Consider the following 21,051-nt stretch of genomic DNA (forward strand, 5'->3'; position numbering starts at 1 on the left):
TAAGACTTCTTATTTATGTCATCACAGTACCAAGGACTACAAGTATTTCTGAATGTCAGCCTCTTATCTATTTCCCTCAGCTTTTAAACATAATAAAGTGCCCAGATTCTTTACTCAGTATTTTAGATCTCCTTTCTTTCATGTCACAAAAGATAAATGCACATGGCTGCACTGACAACATCCCAGCTTTGAAAATGCGTCCACCCGTTACCTTATAAATAGTTCAGTCACTTACTTTAATCCATCTTCTCTGGCCATCACTCTAATGTCAAACTTACAAGTTTAAGAATGCACTTTTCTCAACTTCTAGTTTCAAAGCAAAAGCCCAAAAGTCTATTCTCTTCACTAACACAAACTGACAGGGGTAGCATTTGGAATGACAAGATGTCAATCAGTAAGGATTCTCATTTAAGAATATGTGATAGTGGTGCCCTGGCATTTTTATTTTGATGAACATTCGTTCAATGTTAACAATGGCAAAAGTCTACCCCTCCTAAAATATGCATAGGTGAAAAGGGTTGGGTGCTGAATTATCCATTTCACTTCTCTGTGTGTTTTCAACAGTTCAGTATAATCATCCATGATCTATGCCTCCTACATAGTTCTGGAAGTTCAATACACCACCAATATACATATAATTTTTTGTTTGATTTATTTATCCTAGCCAAGTTTCTCTTTCTTTAATGTCAACTTTCCAGAGCCCATAGCTTTGAGTTTATTAACATTCAGAGCAGCACTAAAACAAAAGAAATACACACAACACCCAGAGAGTTTCTGGAAAGACTGAAAAGTCTCTGAGGATCATGGAACTTGAAGGAAACGGATTTTGATATCTACCCAGGATCTAGGATCTGACTTGAAAAGTCCTTGAATTGTCCTACAGTTAATACAAGATTCTTAAATAAACTGAAACAGGTACTAAAAACCTGATGTGTGAATTTTATCATTTGGGTCCCCTCTTTTGAACTAGCACCTGCTCATAATGAGAGATTGTTGTTTTGTGCATTTCTATAGGTTGCATATGAGATATTTGTACCCAACACTCAACATTTTCACTTTCCAAGACTTGCATAACATTTAGCTTTACTTTTCAATGCACAACTTTCTTTTCACTTGTGAAGCTTCTCTGCTGCAAACCAGAGATGAGGTTGAGAGTTACTATGTAGATTCTATTTACAAAATAGCTGTTTCAGCTAATAAATATAATTTGCATTCTCCTGTCTCCCAGTGTATAGTTCTATCTCAAACATGATTCATTCTAAATCATCAACATCCTGCACTAGAGTTCATATTTATCAATACTAATTTAAGAAGTAAGACAGGCTTTGTAGTTTGACAGCTGCAAGTCTCTTCTGGCTACATCATCATAAACCACACAATGGTAGTTATAAGCTTTTGCATTTAAAAATCCCATGTCTCAAAAAACAATCCACATCTCAAATCAATTTTGTCCCAACGTCTGCCATAAAAAATCAGTGCAATGTAACTTTTCTTTTTAAATAATGGATACGTAGGTGAACATTTATCTTTTAACATAGAAAGATAATAATGTTGCCTGTTGTACTCACACGGCACCGTGCGGAGGTAGAGGTTGTCACGAATGATTTGCTGAAGTTCGTGGTCCACAGAACCCTTCTGAAATCGTAAGTTGAGGTAGTGACGAAGATCCTTATCAACAATTCCTCCTAGAATGATAAAGTTTCTTAATGAAGAACTTTCGAAAATATTTTAAGTATGTCATTTGTTTCTGTCTTAAATATATCTGTGAACCCATTTAAACATTTGCCTCCATAATAATAAAAGTTAAGATTTACTGAGATAATTGTCAGGTCTGTGCTCAATATTTTACAATGCATTTTTTAAATTATTTTTCATTTAGAATGAGGTCTTTATTATGGCAAAAGTTATGTGTTACTCCTGAACTAATAGTGAAATGTCATAGTATATATCAATGCATCATTGACAAAAAAGACACCCAACCTCTGCCTCCATTGTCCCTTTCCCCCTAGCTTCTGGCAGGCACCAGTCTACTTTCTATCTCCGTGAATTTGACTGCTCTAGGTATACGATATAAGTGTACCATATAATATTTGCCCTTTAGCGACTGTTTTATTTCTCTCAGTATGGCTTCAAGGTTTGAGAAGATTTTTTAAGTTATTCAAAGTCACTATGGACTTAGATAAGTAGAGTAATTTGAAAAGTTAAAAGAATAAAACCTACATAAATATTAATGCTTCATTCCCTTTATATAATAAATTAAAGTAATTTTCTTTTTTTAAAAGTGTGTGTGTGTGTGTGTGTGAGTTAATGTGTTTAATTTTTTAAAGTTTATTTAGTCATTTTGAGAAAGAGAGGGAGAGAGCACACAGGAGGGGCAGAGAGGGAGAAGATCCCAAGTAGGCTCCTCACCAGCAGCGCTCAATCTCATGACTCATGGGGCTCAATCTCATGAACCATGAGATCATGACCTGAGCCAAAACCAATAGTCGGACACATAACTGACTGAGCCACCCAGGCAGGTGCTCCTCAAAGTAATTTTCTTTGGTCAGCTGTTTTTAACTTGGGACAAAGTTTGAAAAGTTTTAGGTAATTTTTCTTTTATTATTGTAATTGTTTTATTATTATTTTTTTATTCCAGAAATACTTTTAAACCTATTTGTTATTATAATCTAATGAAAAATAAACTGAGCTCTAGGCAAGAAAACGTACTCTGTGGATCTACCAAAGACTAATTTCATATTTAAAGATAAATATGCAAAATTATGAAGATGTATCTATGGCCCTTCTCATTCTTATATTTAAAGGAATAAATTATAAATCAAAATACCTATAAAACTTAAATAGTCATTCCTGAAATGGTTATCTTTTCAAGCATATTAGAAAATTGAGCCAGGACAAAAAAAAATTAAAGATAGAATAGGAAATCTGTAAGAGTCACATAAATCATATTCTCTTCAAGTCCTTTTGAATCCCTAAATTACAATTCATCAATCTATTTGCACCACCATGACCATGTAAATTAGCATTATGTGGCTGTACACATATGCAACACAAACACTTTTTACACAAACAGTAGTTAGTGTATTTGCAAACTACCTATCACAACATTGTTCAAGTTTCTGAATCCATTGTTTCAGTCGCCGTCTAACCAACTGGCACAGCCTCAGTAAGATGTCATTAGAAATAATATTGTTAACTGAACTATCAAAATTTTTACTCTCCAAACACTTTCTCATATATTTGACCAAATAATTTCAGTCTATTTTTTCCACCCAATATAATACGAAAGCAGAAAATAAATGATATCCAAGGTGAACATATTGCTTATTGAGTGCACATAAATACTACATCCAAAATGCTTGTACATATAATTTTCCAAATTCAAAACAATTTCCTTGGTCAAAGATATGAAAGTCACTTGAAACTACCGCCACACTATTATGTATACCTCCAAACATCCTGCATTTCCCTGTGTCTTGGACTTCCTGACATCCCTCTGAAGTAGTTAATTATCAGAGAGCCTACAATTTTGTTTTTCTCCCTTGGTATTTTCTGGTCAACAGATCATGCCTACCCTTGCTGCTAGTTCATTACAGCCACAGAGCCAGCACCATGCCTGCCTGTTCTCAGCTGTCATTTCTGCAGAGTTCAGAGTATACAGGTCCTTCAGCAACTGCACTCCAGCTTTCTTCTCTTTTTCTTTCTGTCGAATACGTGGGACATGCCAAGTGATGAGATGCTTTCTGGCAGCCAGAGAAAATACTAACTATAGAACAACAGATGTAGTCTGTTCATTAAAGTGAACTAGAATCATTCACCTAATGTTATATGGATAAGCTCACATTTTGTAGTCCAGGATGGTTCTTTTCCCCCAAAATAAATTATCAGTTTAAACCATTTTTCTACTACAAATATGCTACACTTGCCCTCTCAAAAAATTAACTTTCATAAGAAAAGAACAACAAAAAGTGGTCTATTCATTCAGTGACTTTTCCTCCCAAGGAAAGATCTGCTGAAGCTTCTGAGAATTAATATAAAATTCTTCCACCAATTAAAATGAAAGTCATAAATGATGACAATTATTTTGGAAAGACTTCTCTTGCCTCACATTTGACAAATACTTCATTATCCTCCATAATATATCACCATATGTTTCAAGTAAAAAAAAATTATTTATCCTGATTATGGGAACTTCTGCTGCTTGCTTACCCAGTATTCTTTCCTTTTTTTTAAAATTAAGAATGTTGACTTAGTTTCAGGCCCAAATATGCTCAGTTTTAGGAAGGAGATCACAGTGGTCTGAAATAGTCATACAATCTAGTTCCTCACTTCCCAAACAGCCCTTTCAGTTTCCAGCAGCTGTGTTCTGGCCATTGAGACCTAACATAGAAGGAGAGTATTTCTTTATTCACTGAACTAGATTAGCTCTCTGAGATGAAGCAGCCATATTCTGACTACAAAGGGATATGACATGCACAAGGGAGAAATCCAACATGCTAAGGGTATTGGAGTAGAAGTTAGAAACAACCTGGATCCCTGATGGCATCAATGAGCAGCTAAAATAATATCAGCAACTACAAAGCTTAAGATTTCTTGTTATTTGAGAAAAAGCATATATTCTAAAACTACTATGGTTTTCTGTTATTTGCAACTCTACATGATCAACTGATGCATGTGTAGGTATAGACATTCTATATATACGTGTATTTAATATACTACTTAATATATATATGTATATTAGAGAAGAATTAAGCAACAGGAGTAGGCAATAGCTGAGCTGAAAAATAGCTCTTGGGTCTCAAGACTACCTGATTTCCAATATTTAAGTTAACATTTTATTTTTTTTTAAATAGTTTATTGTCAAGTTGGTTTACATATAACACCCAGTGCTCATCCCAGCAAGTGCCCTCCCCCATGCCCATCATCCCCCTTCCCCTCTCCCCTACCCCGATCAGCCCTCAGTTTGTTCTCAGCATTCAAGAGTCTCTCATGGTTTGCCTCCCTCCCTTTCCCCCACCATTTCCGCCCTTCTTCTCCCCCTTGTTCCTCCGTCAAGTTCCTCCTAATCCTCCTATACGTGCAAACATATGATATTTGTCCTTCTCTGCCTGACTTATTTCGCTCAGCATAACACCCTCAAGGTCCATCCATGTTGCTACACATGGCCAGATTTCATTGTTTCTCATTGCCATGTAGTATTCCATGGTATAGATAAACCACATCTTCTTGATCCATTCATCTGTTGATGGACACTTAGGCTCTTTCCATGTTTTAGCTATTGTTGAGAGTGCTGCTATGAACATTGGGGTACATGTGCCCCTATGCATCAGCATTTCTGTATCCCTTGGGTAAATTCCTAGCAGTGCTATTGCTGGGTCATAGGGGAGTTCTATTGTTAATTTTTTGAGGAACCTCCACACTGTTTTCCAGAGGGGCTGCACCAGCTTACATTCCCACCAAGAGTGTAGGAGGGTGCCCATTTCTCCACATCCTCACCAGCGTCTAGAGTCTTCTGATTTGCTCATTTTAGCCACTCTGACTGGTGTGAGGTGGTATCTCAGTGTGGTTTTGATCTGTATTTCCCTGACAAGGAGGGACGCTGAGAATCATTTCATGTGTCTGTTGGTCATCTGGATGTCCTCTTTGGAGAAATGATGTCTGTCCATGTCTTCTGCCCATTTCCTCATTGGATTATTTGTTTTTTTGGGTGTGGAGTTTGGTGATTTCCTTATAGATTTTGGATACTAGCCCTTTGTCTGATATGTCATTTGCAACTATCTTTTCCCATCCCGTCAGTTGCCTATTAGTTTTATGGATTGTTTCCTTTGCCGTGCAGAAGCTTTTTACCTTGATGAGGTCCCAGTAGTTCATTTTTGCTCTTGATTTCCTTGGCTTTGGGGATGTGTCAAGTAAGAAATTGCTGCGATTGAGGTTAAAGAGGTTTTTTTCCTGCTTTCTCTTCTAGGGTTAACATTTCAAAGAATTACGCCAATAAGTATTCAGTAAATGTTACCTATTATTAAAACAAATTAATAATCTGCTAGATTATTTGCCATAGTTTTAAGTTTGGTTGTATTGTTATCTTTTCCTGTGGAGTTTCTGTTTTGTCATTTGCTAGTGATACCTAGATTTGCTGGCTTCGAAGATGCCTACATCAATCATTCTGTTAAGCAGAGCACTGCCACTGTCAATGCCTTAGCCACTATACTTTTTGAAAACTCAGTGGCTCTTTCTTACATTATACTTAAAATTTTTTTGAATTACTTCACTTAACTGTGAATTTTTTTACATTTATTTTACAAAATAAAACAAGTTAAAAGATATAATACCTTCTCAAATCACATATTTGTCAGTAAGAGATCTGGGAAGCATTAGAAGCTGATGATTCTGCTAATGAAGATGTACTTAAGTTTCATAACCTATAGTCTGAAGACCAAGCTTCTTTTAAAAAAATTTTTAATATTTATTTTTGAAGGAGAAAGAGACAGAATGTGAGCAGAGTAGGGGGAGAGAGAGAGGGAGACAGAGAATCAGAAGCAGGCTCCAGCCTCCAAGCTCTCCATACAGAGGTTGACATGTGCCTTGAACTCATGGACAGTGAGATCATGACCTGAGCCAAAGTTGGATGCTTAACCAACTGAACCATGAGAGGCTCCCCTGAAGACCAAACTTCTTACTCCAAAGCAATCAAGTCCTTTCTCAACATGGCCTCAAACCAGCTTTTCAGTGTGACATCAAAGGTTAACTTATGAAGAACCCTTAAGACAGAATGTGATTCAAACTCTTCATTTCTATTGCAAATAAAGAAAGTGGAGCTCTCACAAATTATCTGACACTGGGCTTGGAGTAAAGAAGAAAAGGGGGCTGGGAGAAGCATCAGGGAGAAACTCCCACGGATTTTGGGAAAGAAAACTCTAATCATTACCACTTGAACACAGTGTGCATCTCTGTGGTTTCCAAGTTTTCAGAAAGGTGCCCAGTAGAACTGCTTTGCCCCTTTTACTACTTGAATGCCTAGACTGAGGAAGCCATGGAAGAAGACACTGCTTGGCTCAGGTGTACAGAAAGTCCTTGGCATTTTCCTTAAGACAAACTGTTAATTGCAGCCTTGTAGCTAACGCCGGTCACTCATCTAAGGTTGAGGGAGAAATACATCAGGCTCTGTAATGTTTATGCCAAGGGTCTGATTGCTAGTATGTGACAGGTATAGTTCTATCCTTCATTTGTGGTATCTATTAGCTCAAGCTTTCTTTTCCCTTGGGTCAAATGCTTCTGAAGTCAGCTTGCACCTTATGAACTAAATGTACATTGAGAAGAATAATTTACTGATTGGGATGGTGCAGGTTGCATAGAAAGAAGAAGGTGAAGATGACCAACAAGCCAATGTCTGGCTCATTCTGATGTCATATATTCATCCTATGCTTCCTTTTCTTTGCCCTAGGGGTTTTGTTTGTTAGTTAGTTAGTTAGTTTTGTTTTGTTTTTGTTTTCCCCATTTATCCTCTACAAGATGCTGAAGTTGGCATTTGATTTTTGTGTTTGTGCTTTATATTTTGTACTCATCTTTGTGCTTTATTTGGAAATGGCACCTTGATTTCTTTTTTCCAAGTGGCCAAATCTCTCTCATTCTGTTTAAATGTGGTTAGAATTTTAGTCAATCTGCATGTGTGTCTTGCTTAGCCAACTGAAGTTTCTCTTCCAGGAGTTCACCTTATAAATGGATTGACTCAAGAACATGAAGGCAGAGCACATTCATCCTGAAAGTGGCACCCTGAAAGTGGCACCCATCATTTTTGCTTTCTGGACACACAGAACTGTCCATTTCTTGTATTTTTCTAGCCAGCTTTGTTAGTTTCCCTTCGTTGTTTGTAATTAAAGAAAGTGTATGGATAAAATCCTTTCGTATTGATATTACCCAATAACACCCATGGAATTCTCATCCACCCTTCAGTTTAAAATTATCCTTCCTTGTGATCTTTTGGTCTTCTTCCTTCTTTGAACTTCTTTGAACTATATCAGGCCACCTTTCTTAGGCACTTTGCATATTCTAATAGGCCATACAATGATAGTCTACATTATGTTGTATAGTAAACTGTAAGCTCTCCAGGACAGGGAATTCGCTAGTCATCATATATCTTCTCCCCTTTCCTCACTTCAATCTCTAAAGTAGTGCCTTCTTCATATACAAGGCCCTGTAATGTTTCCTGAATAAACAGATCACCAATACTGTAGTGCACCAACACTTATTCATGGAGTTGTCTTTCACTTCTGGTCTCATTTTTCTCACTTGTAAAAGATGGGTGTCTTATCATTTTGGGCTGCTATAACAGAATACTATTACACTGAGTGGCTTAAACAGCAGGGTTTTTTTTGTTTGTTTGTTTTGTTTTTTTTTTACTTACAGTTCTGGATGCTAAGTCCAAGATCAAGAAGCTAGCAGACTGGGTGTCTGGTGAGGGCATGCTTCCTAGTCTGCAAAGGGCCATCTTTTTCTTGTATCCTCACATGGCTGAGAGAGAAATCACCTCTCTGATGTTTCTTGTAAAGGTACTTATCTGATTAATGAGAGTTCCACCCTTACAACCTAATAACTTCTAAAGGTCCCACTTTCTAATATCATAAGATTGGAGGTTAGAATTTCAACATATGACTTTTGGAGGGGACATTCAGTCCATAATAATATGTGTAGAACCAAATAGGGTCTCTACTAGATCTAAATTCTATGCTTCCACATAAAGTGTTTACTAAGTGCATTTTAGAGTTTGAGGATGTTTTTCCCCTGTAATCAAGTAAGTTAATTTCATCAAGTATTTATAATTATAGATCACAAGTTACCCATATCCCATAAGAAATGCAGCCATGGATAATCTCTCTAGGATACTGTGTTGTTTTTTTTTTAATTTTATGAATTGTCCAGGAAGCTAAGATCATCAGCAGATAATTTATTTCATATATTGTCTTTCTCAAATAAGTAGTAAAATAACCAACCAGAGCAGTCTCAGAGAAAGATTTATCCATATCTCTTAAAATATGCCCCTTGAGTAATTGCACATTTATTTTATCTAATTTATTGGATGGTGGGGAAGTTGAGGAATAGACAGTAGGAAAGCATTATAAGGCTCTGTTGTTATGTTCCTTTTTAAAAAAATTGTTTCTGCTTGCCTTACCTCAAAAATGGAGAAATAAATCACAGGAAAGTTGATTGATTCTTTTAGAATCCACAGCCACAAAATAGGTGACAGACATATCTAATTCAGTCTCCTAGAGCAGGCTCCAACCCCTTTTTAGGTGGAAAATTGTATCTATAGTTTCTGATGATCTAGAGGCCCATCTCATTTTCAGGCGGCTGGAGTACTGGATGCATTTCATATATACTGGCCATTCTATAAATTGTGAGCCAGTAAAAGTGTTCTTTCCGCAATAATTCTCCTTTGCCTATTTTAAACAGGAGTACACATATAAGACCCATGGTAACTCACTGTAGATGAATTAATCTGGTTAATTACTTGTCCATAGCTGGAAACATTTAGGTATATGGAAATTTGTATCATTTCTATATTTTACTCATAATATTAGAGAGTATAGTCAGTCCCTTTTTATCATGTTTTAATATCTTTGTGTGTTGTTTTCCCTCAAACTTTTATTAGTATCACATATTCTGTATAAGAAATGCAATAATAAAAGAGTCAACTAAATATATTAAGCAGTTGCAGATCATTAGGAGATTCAAAACTACAGAGAATAATTGCTGTTTCAGAGAAAATGACAGAGAAAAATGTAAGTGGTTTATAATATTCTCCAGCTCTATTGAAAATGGCTTTTTATCATTTCCTTCCCCCTACTACTGTACAGATGGGATATTATTATTGAGTTTCATTTTTCATTGTTGGCCTTGGTCTCAAAGTAAATGTTAGAGTTGTTCTTATAGTTATGATTATAGGTTCCCATAGAGAAGAAGAAGAAATGAACACTTTCTGTATGCCTGGCATTGTGATAAGTGCTGTATATGCATTACCCCAAATTTTACAATTGAGAAAGGTAAAGAATGGGCACATAGATGAAAATAAACTCAAGTGTCTCTAAATTTTCTATAATATTTCAAGATGGCTAATTCAGTGCAGGAATAGGGTATTTTCTATTAATTTCTTTGGCTCATCTAACTCTTAAACATTAAATGCTGTTTGTAAAAAGCAGGATGTCACAACAAATTCAAAATAATAAAAAAAAAGATATATGTTCAAAAAGTAATCTGACTAAATTTAATCTTTTTTTTTTTAATCAGAGATTATACCAATGTTAAGTCTAAAGGGAGAAAATAATCTAGTGGGATAGTTATGAATTGATTTGAAATTTTTAATTAAAGATTTATAAATGTCAATGCTCTAAGTTTTCTATGTAAACTGACTAAGGTCAGAGAAAGGAACTATTGTCCAAAATATCTATTTATTTCTAGGAGAGAGAGAGAGAGAGAGTGAGCGCGTGAGCAGGGGAGGGTCAGAGAGAGAGGGAGTCACAGACTGAAACAGGCTCCAGGCTCTGAGCTGGCAGTCAGCACAGAGCCCGACGCGGGGCTCGAACCCACAACCGCGATATCATGACCTAAGTGAAAGTCGGACGCTTAACCGACTAAGCCACCCAGGAAAAGAAGGCACTTTCAAAAATAACTTAAAAAAAAAAATCTAAATAATTCACCAGGTCAAGTTTTGTTTGTTTTTGTTTTATTTTGTTTTGTTTTTTCACTTGGAGTCTTGGTTTATTGCCATTTAAACTATTTTCCAGAGCTTAAGTATAAATTTTTTAACATGCAGTGATAAAAATATCAAAATATTTTTTTAAATACAGGCATTTATCCACATTAATTTTTTAAAAGCATAAAATAAATTCCTCATGCTAGGTATGCCTGAAACATATTCACTTATAAAATTAAAAGTGAACATGTGAATATTTGAGAAATGAATATTCAAGCTTACTTCATTTTATATTAGCAAGCTATTATCCTCAAGTCAACTAACTGAAAAATTGTTTTTTTTTTTTAAGAGGTGATACTTGTCGGTAAAATTGATAAGTATTATCAAGAATAAATTTATAAACATCTGACATTATTTTGTATTTTGAGAACGATAAAACAAGATCAAGCCTCAAATTCCCTTTGATTTTCTTGCTAGCCTGCTGCAATTTAAACCATCAGATGACCTGATGCAATAAACAACCCATTCCAAATATCTTCATGCTGAAATGTGTGATGACATAGACTATGTTCCCCAAAGTGACTTAAAAAACCACAGCTTTTTTAATGAGCCCATTTTACAATGACAATACAAAGAAATTCCCTTACAAAACTAGTTTCAAAGAACAGACTAATATATCCTCTATATAGATGGTGCCATGACAGACTACAATGAATGAAGTTATAAGAATTCCAGACACATGATTTGAATTGCTACATGGCTGACTTCGAATAATGAGGAATGTGTTCCAAAAGTTTATTTGAAATGCAGAACATTTTTTTTCCTACAGAAATAATGTAGCATATTAATAATTATGTCTTTGGCCCATCTCTAAGTCTTTTTAATTAATTAGGCACCTAAAACACATTTTCTATGGTATGTTGGAAACAAATAATTGTTACAACTGCCATGTATAAACAATGCTGAGGTGGGGGAAAGGGGATAATGGCTACAGTTCCAAGTTAGGCTGACAGGTTCTAAAAATTCAAAACACTTCTTTCAAGGGGAGTTAGAATGGAACACTCCACGCTCCAAGACCTTGGTGGGGATTCTTGTCAAAGATTCCTCAGGACAAGGATGGGTTAGGAGTAGGTAGAAGAGGGGTACCCTATTGGGAGGATAATTCCATATGTCCTGTGTAAATGGTTATGGAACCAAAAGCATCCTGCTCATGTATTTCCTCACAGCCGTGCTCAGCCCAAACTCTCTTTTTCTTTGGAGGTACTCAGCCCACAGTGTATTCTGAGGTCCTGCCTGACTCAATTTGTTTTGCCATCATTCATTTGGTTTGATTTCACTAAAAAATGATCTGTAATCTCTTTTTTTATTTACTATTTTAGAAGCAAACACAAAATCATTTTGATTCTTAAAAATACTTTATTACTCATAAAATTATGAAAATATCTGAAATGCTTTCCCCCATAAACCTTGTAAGCTCCTATTCATTTTATCTACCTACCCCCCTCCTCTGTCTGATAGATAAGGATTGCATATGTAGTATGTATTATAATGTATTATAAACATAGTATAGACCATGTAGGAAAGACAAGGGTAGTGAATAATAGTGGAAAATTGAGGGTTATAAAGCCTGGAAGGTAGTTTCAGATTGCAAAAGAAATATAAACTCACCTACTTCAGTTACATATGTCATTCAAGGAAGAGTTTGTGTGTTTGTGTGCTTGTATGCACAGATATGTGTGTTAGGGAAGCACAAGTGAATGGACAATAAGGAGGAAGAAAATAAGCCACTGAGGGCTATGAGAATGGAAGGAGAGGGAAGATTTTATCATTCTTGTCCCCCTAGGTTGTTACTACTTTCATCACTGAAAGCCAAGGCCCTGATCTGACTCAGGAGAGGAGTGAGAAGCATGGGTTTTGAGAGACTGAACCCAAGTGGTATTCTGAGATTGCAGTGGAAAAGGAAGAGGGAGGAAAATAACTCTCAACCCCTGGAAGCTGGAAGAGAAAACCATGCCTGTTACCAACACTACTGTGCCCCCAAGTGGCTGAAAGTATATGAATCAAGCAAGAAGTATAGTCCAGGACCCTGAAAGTGAGTTGTATTATAATGGACTTTCACTGAATTACAAAATTACTTTCTCTAACTAGAGTTTCAGGGGCTATTTATACACTTGCCAGACACAGTGCTATAGATTAGCAAATTCAATTATCTGTAACTAAAGGCTATCAATTAAAATTTCCTAAAAATTCATTTTTAGACATCTGGGGCTGTACTGCCTATAGAGTTATAGGGAAGAATGAGCCAACAATGGGAAAGAACATGAAATTAACCAAAGGCATTTTTTTGGTAAGTTTATTTATTTATTTTGGCATCAAGAGAGAGCATGCATGTGTGGGAGTTGGGGAGGGGCAAAGACTGAGGGAGAGAGACAGAATACCAAGCAGGCTCAGTGTCAGAGCACAGCCTGATGCAGGGCTCAAACCCACGAACCATGAGATTATGATCTGAGCCAAAGTCATGTGCTTATATTTATATAGGTTTATATTTGACAGAAAACACCATTTTAAGTAAAGACCTTCTCCAATGTGTAATCTTTGTTGATTTTGTAGCTATCATTATATTTGACCTGAAATGTTATTATATTCTTGATTCTAGCTTCAAACTAGGCAATTCTATTTTGCAATGAGAGAGGATATCATTTGAGGACTGATTTTTAATTCAAATTTTTTAGTTTAAAATAAAGAATATGAAATCTAGAGTAGTAAAATTAGATTATTTGAAGTTTCATGCACTCAATGTTAATTACATTAATGTGATAGCCCTTTCTGTGTGTAGACTATGATTTATTTCAAAGATTTTTAGTGTTTACCACTGCATTTGCCCAACATAAGAACTGTAAATAGTAAAAAGAGAAGCATTTTAATTTACAAAATTTGATTAAAGCATTTCAGAGATTAATTGACTTGACTAATCACACAGCAGAGCTGCAACATTTACTTAGGTCTTGCTGCTGTGCCAGGCAGTATCTCTGCTACACTAGAAATAAGCAACTAGCAGGGAAAAGAAGAGTGTATGCCCAAGAGAGCATGTCTCCAAAGAAAATCTATCAGAATTAGCTGGTTATTTTGCTTAAAACACACGCGCCTCCCCATCTTTGAGGATGAGCCTCTCCTGCCTAGAAAAGTGTGTCACACTCTCCATGACACTAGGCCCAACAAAAGCCCTGAAGTTCTGCTTTAAGTTCAGACTCTAGCCTTACATGCAAAACGCTAAGTTTAATTCTTCAGAAAACAAAACATGAGTGGACAGAATTTGGTGACCGAAATAGATTTGGATTTGGCCAAGAAGAATCAAAGATTTCAGCAAGATTTCCAGCGGAGTGACTGAGAAAATGATGGCAAACCTGTCGGAGATTAGATTGTTGAGACAAGGAGGTACTATTTTTTTTTTTTTAAGGTTGTGTCAACTTGGCTGACCATGCTGGATGAATGAACAAAAAAGGAAGTAAAAGGAGACAAAATCTACTATACTGATGATGTGAGTGGTATTATGGCATATCCCTTTCAAACAACTGACCTTATGTTTCACTTAAAATCAATAGTGAGGAAATTAGAACAAAAATCCCAGAATTCTCTTTGAAAATAAAGTTTCCTCAAATCTATTTTAGGATGATGCTTTTCAATTTATATGACTTGGATTATTTATATACAACACTGAGGGATAATTTGTATGCAAATATGTTGTCACAGTCCATGATAAAACTGCAAAAGCCTGGAATACTGATATGGAACTTATCACTGATTACCTTCACAAGTGGCTCTCAGAAACGGAATCTCAATAAATCACTCCCATTCTTTCTAAACAACTATCACCTTATCAGCATGCTAAGAGTTAGAGATAGCAATCATGTTCTTTATAAGCATGATACAAATCACCAAGGAGCTGCAACAAATAGTGCCTCATTCTTAAATCATCATGTTTCAGTACCTTCCCTTTCCCTGTTTCACTTGGTTCATATCTCTGCTCAAATATTACTCCTCAGCCTGCCTAACCTTGCTTATCTCCCCCAACCCCACTGTCATCATTCACGGTTCTCCTTCTCTACATGTCTGCACAGCAGTTACCACTATCAAAGTTACATTATGAATTTGCCTATTTGTTTAGAGGTTATTAGAATGTAAGTTCCACGAGAAAGCAGATTCTGACACCTAGTAGGTATATTCATTCACTGATAGACAAAATTGATGCAAATAAAAAGCACTTTTGGAAAGATATGAACCAGTAATAGATCAAGATAATAATAAGATCCCATTATGTTTCAAAAATGCCTAATTTTTCTTTTTCTTTTTTAAATTTTGTTTTGTTTTTATTTTTTACCTTTTATTTTTTTATTTTTATTTTTTTTTTCAGATAGTTTATTGTCAAGTTGGTTTCCATATAACACCCGGTGCTCATCCCCAAAAGTGCCCTCCTCCATGCCCAACTCCTCATGGGTGTGGTGTCTCTGGTATCTTTGTTCCTTGCAACATTTCCCTCAGTCTCCCTCAGGATTTCTTGTAGGACTGGCTTAGTGGTGACAATTTCTTTCAATTTCTGTTTATTTGGAAAGGTTTTNACTCTTAAACTCTTCTTTCCTGTTCCTGGCTCAGTTTGTTTCTTTTTTTGTCAGCTTCTTGTTTTTCTATAATGGTGTCTTTTAAATAACTTATTCTCCTTTCTGCCTCTTCAAGCCGTGCATTGGAGGCCTCTAATTTATTATGTATCTCATTTATCGCATTTTTAAATTCTTCATGCCTATTTTTATTTTCCATTCTGTCTGTAGCCATAGTTTCTTTGATGTCCCCTATGCTTTTTTCAAGCCTAGCTATTAATTTTATGATTATTATTCTAAAATCTTGTTCAGTTATGCTGCTTATATCTATTTTGAGCAGCTCATTAGCTGTCATTTCTTCTTGGAATTTCTTGAAGGAGAGCTCTTTCGTTTCGTCATTTTACTTAGCTTTCTGGCTCTTGTTAGATTTAAAGACTTGCTTTGCTCTCTGCACCTGTGTGCGCTGCTGTATCCAAGAAGACTCTTTGACTGTCCAGGGCCTATCCTTCATGGACTGTTTTTTGAATAGTATCTCTTGGTCTCATTGTTGAACCTTGGTTATTTTGTTTTCCTACTCGTAGTGATATTTGGGACTCTCCACCTTGTGAACTGTGGCTTGTTTCTTGAGGTAGCCCTGGAGAAGAAAACTGACAAACACAAGGGAGCAGGAGCACAGAAACGCACAGACAAATTCAACTAACATGCAAACAAAGAGGGAAAACGAAAAAGTTAAGAAAAGACAGAGGAGGAAGAGTAAATATTAGAGAGTAAAAAATACATAAAAGATTCAAAAAGAAGAAAAGAAAATGAAAAAACAAGAAAGCCGATGGACAAAGAACGGTTTAAAGCATATAACCGGATTTCCCAGCTACAGTTAAATAGCCCTGTGTATGTTATGTTGGCTGAAGAGCATAGAGAAAGAGAGAGAAGACAGGGCAGGGATGAGGCAAAATTGGAAATAGAATGAACAGGCCGGAGGGATAAGAAGCTTTTTTAAGAGCTAAGGGTTGGATTATGGTTGGATAGGTGAGAGAAGGTTGCCGGTGTTATCCAGAGAAACTATATAGTTTCATTACTCCTGAGAGAAAGAGATGAAAATGTCGGTAGGTGTAGAATTTACATCTACAGAATGGACTAGTTGTGACTGTTTAATCAAGCCGGTGACCAAAGTTAATCGGATCAGTGTTCCAGGAAAAAGAGTAAAAAAAAAAAAAAAAAAAAAAAGAGGGAGGAGGGCAGCTCTCAAGCAGGGATGGGCGTGGCATGATCCAATGCATCAGGCAGGAGTGTTTGTGGTGAGAAGAGTGGTGGTGAGCCAATCCCTTCTTGAACTAAGTGCTGCACCTCGCTTTTCTGTGCTTTTAAACTCCCCTGCCGGGTGGGTCGCACTCTTTAACCCAGGCCAGCTAGTTTCCAAGTGCAGTCCGTGCACCTGACTGAAACCGAGGCAGCCACAACCTGGCAGGCGATCACCTCAAGGCAATTCTAAGCCTCTTGCCTATCCCTGGGGGTGGAGCCAGAAGCCGCTGCTCCCGTTCCTCCAGGTCGTGTTGGCGAGCAAGTGCAGGGGCTTGTCTGCAGGGCGCATCTGGCCCACTGGAGAGAGGGAAATCAGGACCCCCTGTGTCTCGTCACCCGAAATACAAACTCGCAGGCAAATCTCCCAGTTTTTTTTTTAATTTTTTTAAATGTTTTATTTATTTCTAGGAGAGAGAGAGACAGCGCGAGCAGGGGAGGGTCAGAGAGAGAGGGAGTCACAGACTGAAACTGGCTCCAGGCTCTGAGCTGGCAGTCAGCACAGAGCCCGACGCGGGGCTCGAACCCACAAACCCCGAGATCATGACCTAAGCGAAAGTCGGACGCTTAACGGACTAAGCCACCCAGGCACCTCAACAAATCTCCCAGTTTTAAGCTCTTTGCCTTCCCTCTAAAGTTTGAGGCAGCTCGGAGCGCGGAGTTCCGTGCACGGCTCCTCCAGGATTCCAGCTGCCCTGGGAATACCAAGGAACAAAGGAGTGGTGCCCGGGAGCACACAGCCACTCCAGGACCATTTTGCTCGCATGCAGCTGCTCCAGGATGATTTCGCGCGTGGGGATTTGGTGCGCACCGTCCTTCTACGCCCCGAGCGGAGGTTTTCCTGTTTCCCAGTGGCAGGGCCCGTATCTTGAGTAGTTTTGGACTCTCTTTTTTTCCCCTCTCACTCTCCACAGAGGCGGATCACCCAGTCCCTCCAGTCTCCAATCCCTGCCTGATTTTATCTTCCCCAGTTCGCACTCAGGTTAGAAGGCTTTTCAATGGATTCTGATTCCTTTCTCTCCCAATCTCTTGGGTTCTGTAAGGTTTCCTGTGGCTTCAGATCTTTTTTTTCCTTGTGAGCTATGGGGGCAAGTGCAATGCACTGAGCTCCCTACTTCTCTGCCATCTTGCCCCCTTCTCTCAAAAATGCCTAATTTTTCTACATTAAATGTTTAACAGGCCCCATGACTTATTTATATTAAGAACTTGATTAATATCCACGACCATGAAGAGCAATTAGCAAATTTTATAAATTATGTTAACTCATTATATTTCAGTCACAATGGACAATTGGTGGCATCTTGAGGTCAAGTTTTATGTCTTGATTAAAGGTATCTGTATAAAATAATATTTACTGTCTTTTATTTCCTTTTGTAAAATACATACTCAGTTTATTGTATTAATAATAAAAAATCCCAGGGGGAGGGGACAAGATGGCAGAGAAGTAGGGAGCTCTGTACATTGCACTCACCCCCATGTTTCACATGGAAAAGATCTGAAGCCATAGGAAACCTTATAGAACCCAAGAGATTGGGAGAAAAATTATGCAGAATCCACTGAGAAAGGCTTCTAATGTGAGTGCGAACTGGGGAAGATGAAATTGGGCCGGGATCGGAGACCAGCAAAGAAGTCAAACTTTCACTTTTTGCAGACCACATGATACTCTACATAGAAAACCTGACAGACTCCACCAGAAGCCTACTAGAACTGATCCAAGAATTCAGCCAAGTTGCAGGGTACAAAATCAACATACAGAAATAGGTTGCATTTTTATACACCAACAATGAAGCAACAGAAAGAGNTCTGCAAGGAATTTACCCAAGGGATATAGAAATGCTGATGCACAGGGGCACAAACACCCCAATGTTCATAGCAGAACTCTCAACAATAGCTAAAACATGGAAAGAGCCTAAGTGTGCATCAACGGACAAATGGATCAAGAAGATGTGGTTTTTCTATACGATGCGATACTACATGGCAATGAGAAAGAATGAAATCTGTCCATGTGTAGCAACATGGATGGACCTTGAAGGTGTTATGCTGAGTGAAATAAGTCAGGCAGAGAAGGACAAATATCATATTTCTGCACGTATAGGAGGATTAGGAGAAATTTAACTGAGGACCATGGGAGAGAAGAAGGGGGGAAATGGTGGGGGAGAGGGAGAGACACAAACCATGAGAGACTCTTCAATCATGAGAACAAACTGAGGACTGATGGGTATGGGAGGGGAGGGGGGAGATGGACATGGAGGAGGGCACTTGTAGGGATGAGCACTGGGTGTTATATGGAAACCACTTGACAATAAACTACTTGTATAAAAATAAAAAAAAATATCCAGTTAGCATAGAAAAAAAATAATAAAAAACCCCAGAGTCAAATCACATTTTTGTAAGAAATAGATTGTTTGAAGAAAAGTATATGATGATTTATGAGGATCATATAAATGTTATATTAAAGTTTATTTAGACATATCATCATAAATTTCATCTTTAGTAATCAGTATAAAGAATCATGAAATATAAAATTAAAATAATCTGTAATGTCTGCAGTGTATTCACACAAGGTATGAAACTGTATAGAATATTAACTATTATGTGATCATATTATCCCGTTATAAGAAAGTACCAGAAAATGATGGCACAGACTCAAATATATCTATTTAGCCTTCAGCTGAAATTAATATTCGCAAAAAAGGAGGCTTTTGACCTAGTGAGTCATTATGAAGAAAAGCAGATGCCAAGTGCAATTATTTTTAGTATGTAACTTTTCATGCTTTAAAACAGTATTTGCTAAGCAAATATTCTCTATTATTAACTTGATTTCAGTCAACATAAGATTATAGGGCACATTACCCATTCTGAATGTAGAACTTAAACTTTTGGTTTAAATTTATTTCTTAACTATCAACTTAGAATCAAGTATTAAATTTTTAAAATACATAAAACTCTTGAAGCAAAAACAGCCTATCTGTAGCTTTTAGAGGATCTATTAATAATTTTTTAAAATATTTTATTTATTTCTGAGAGAGACAGCATGAGCAGGGGAGGGCCAGAGAGAGAGAGAAATACAGAATCTGAAACAGTCTCCAGGCTCTGAGCTAGCTGTCAGCACAGAGCCTGATGCAGGGCTCGAACCCACAAATTGCGATATCATGACCTGAGCCCAAGTCAGCCACCTACCCAACTGAGCCTCCCAGGCGCCCAGAGGATTTATTATTAAATTTAAGCATAGAGCAAAGGACATTGGTCAAAGTAAAGAGTTTCTAAATTAAATATTTAATGCTCAACGTAGTAAGCATATGGTAAAAAATGTAGGCATTTCATTTGTCATTTATTATTATCTGTACTCAGCCAAAAAGTAAAATTTTAATTTTCTAAAATGTGGAATCACTTTAATATTTCTAGAGTTCTAAAGAACTTGTAAAATTGACTACAGCTGGTATAGTTGTTTTATTTCCTTAAACAAATTATTTCCCAGTGATGAGGAATGACTATAAGGGAAGATAAAAATTCATTAAGTGCATGAATTCTCAAAAAAATGGTTTCATGAAAAATACTAGAAGTCAGAAGATACTAGAATCACAAGTCCAGGCTTAGCAGTTCTGATGGAACGATGTTCTTAGATCTGTTCTATCTACAGAACTCCTCTTTTACATATGCTCCAGTCTTAGTTTCTGTCTTGGTAAAACAATGTTGGACACAGAACTTTTCCATGTATTACCTACACTGGAAATGTGCAGAAGATGGACAATATATAGATAAATATACCTTGAGATGTAACTTTATTTAATACAAGGGAGACATATGATATATATATATATACATCATATATAAACAGTCATATATATAAACATATCATATATAAACATATCATATATAAACAGTCAACATATATATATGACTTATGTTTCCTAGAGATTTTAGACCATTTGATCATCTGGGTTCTGACCGTTTGTTGTTGTTATTTTAATAATACATACTGGAATCCTTGTTAAAATACTTTAGAATAAAGTACTGTGTGTGTGTGTGTGTGTGTGTGTGTGTGTGTGTGTAAGACGTCTAAGTGAACTTAAGCCTATACCTACGGACAGTTAGTGTCAAAGTACATTAATCAAGCCTCAACATTCCAGAGGAGATTAGAGATTTCATATATTGTTTACAAATCTATATTTAAAATGTTATTAATCAGCATAAGAAATACTAAAATAAATTTCTTTTGGAAAAATAAAGTGACCAGGATAATAGATGGTTAAAAATTTTGTAGTGGCTTTGTTATTACATGACCACAGCATAATAATTTGGCCCAATAGCCTAAATGCACTTGAATCTTTTCTCTGGATCTTCTAGATCAGTTATGTATAATGTTTAATCCAGTGATGGTGGGTGAACTGCTTGATACTGTTCAGAAATTGAAAGTAAGAAATATTTCTAGTAATTGTCAGGATGATTTCATCTGTAAACTTTAATAGCAAAACA

At 36.7% G+C, this 21,051-nt stretch overlaps 1 protein-coding gene across 1 annotated transcript in view; it reads right to left on the reverse strand.

The window, feature by feature from the left end:
• MAGI2 (membrane associated guanylate kinase, WW and PDZ domain containing 2) overlaps positions 1–17,330 on the reverse strand; it is a 966,486-nt gene extending 949,156 nt beyond the window's left edge. The window contains exons 1-3 of the mRNA XM_077746976.1: positions 17,200–17,330; positions 16,778–16,875; positions 1,569–1,685 (exon numbers count right to left, since the gene is read on the reverse strand). Coding sequence (XP_077603102.1) covers positions 1,569–1,685; positions 16,778–16,875; positions 17,200–17,330 — 346 coding nt within the window. The remainder of the gene's footprint in view (positions 1–1,568; positions 1,686–16,777; positions 16,876–17,199) is intronic.
• Positions 17,331–21,051: the final 3,721 nt, after the last annotated feature.

Source organism: Crocuta crocuta, unplaced genomic scaffold (genome assembly GCF_008692635.1).
Source record: "Crocuta crocuta isolate KB4526 unplaced genomic scaffold, BGI_CrCroc_1.0 scaffold396, whole genome shotgun sequence".
Taxonomy (NCBI): Eukaryota; Metazoa; Chordata; class Mammalia; order Carnivora; family Hyaenidae; genus Crocuta; species Crocuta crocuta.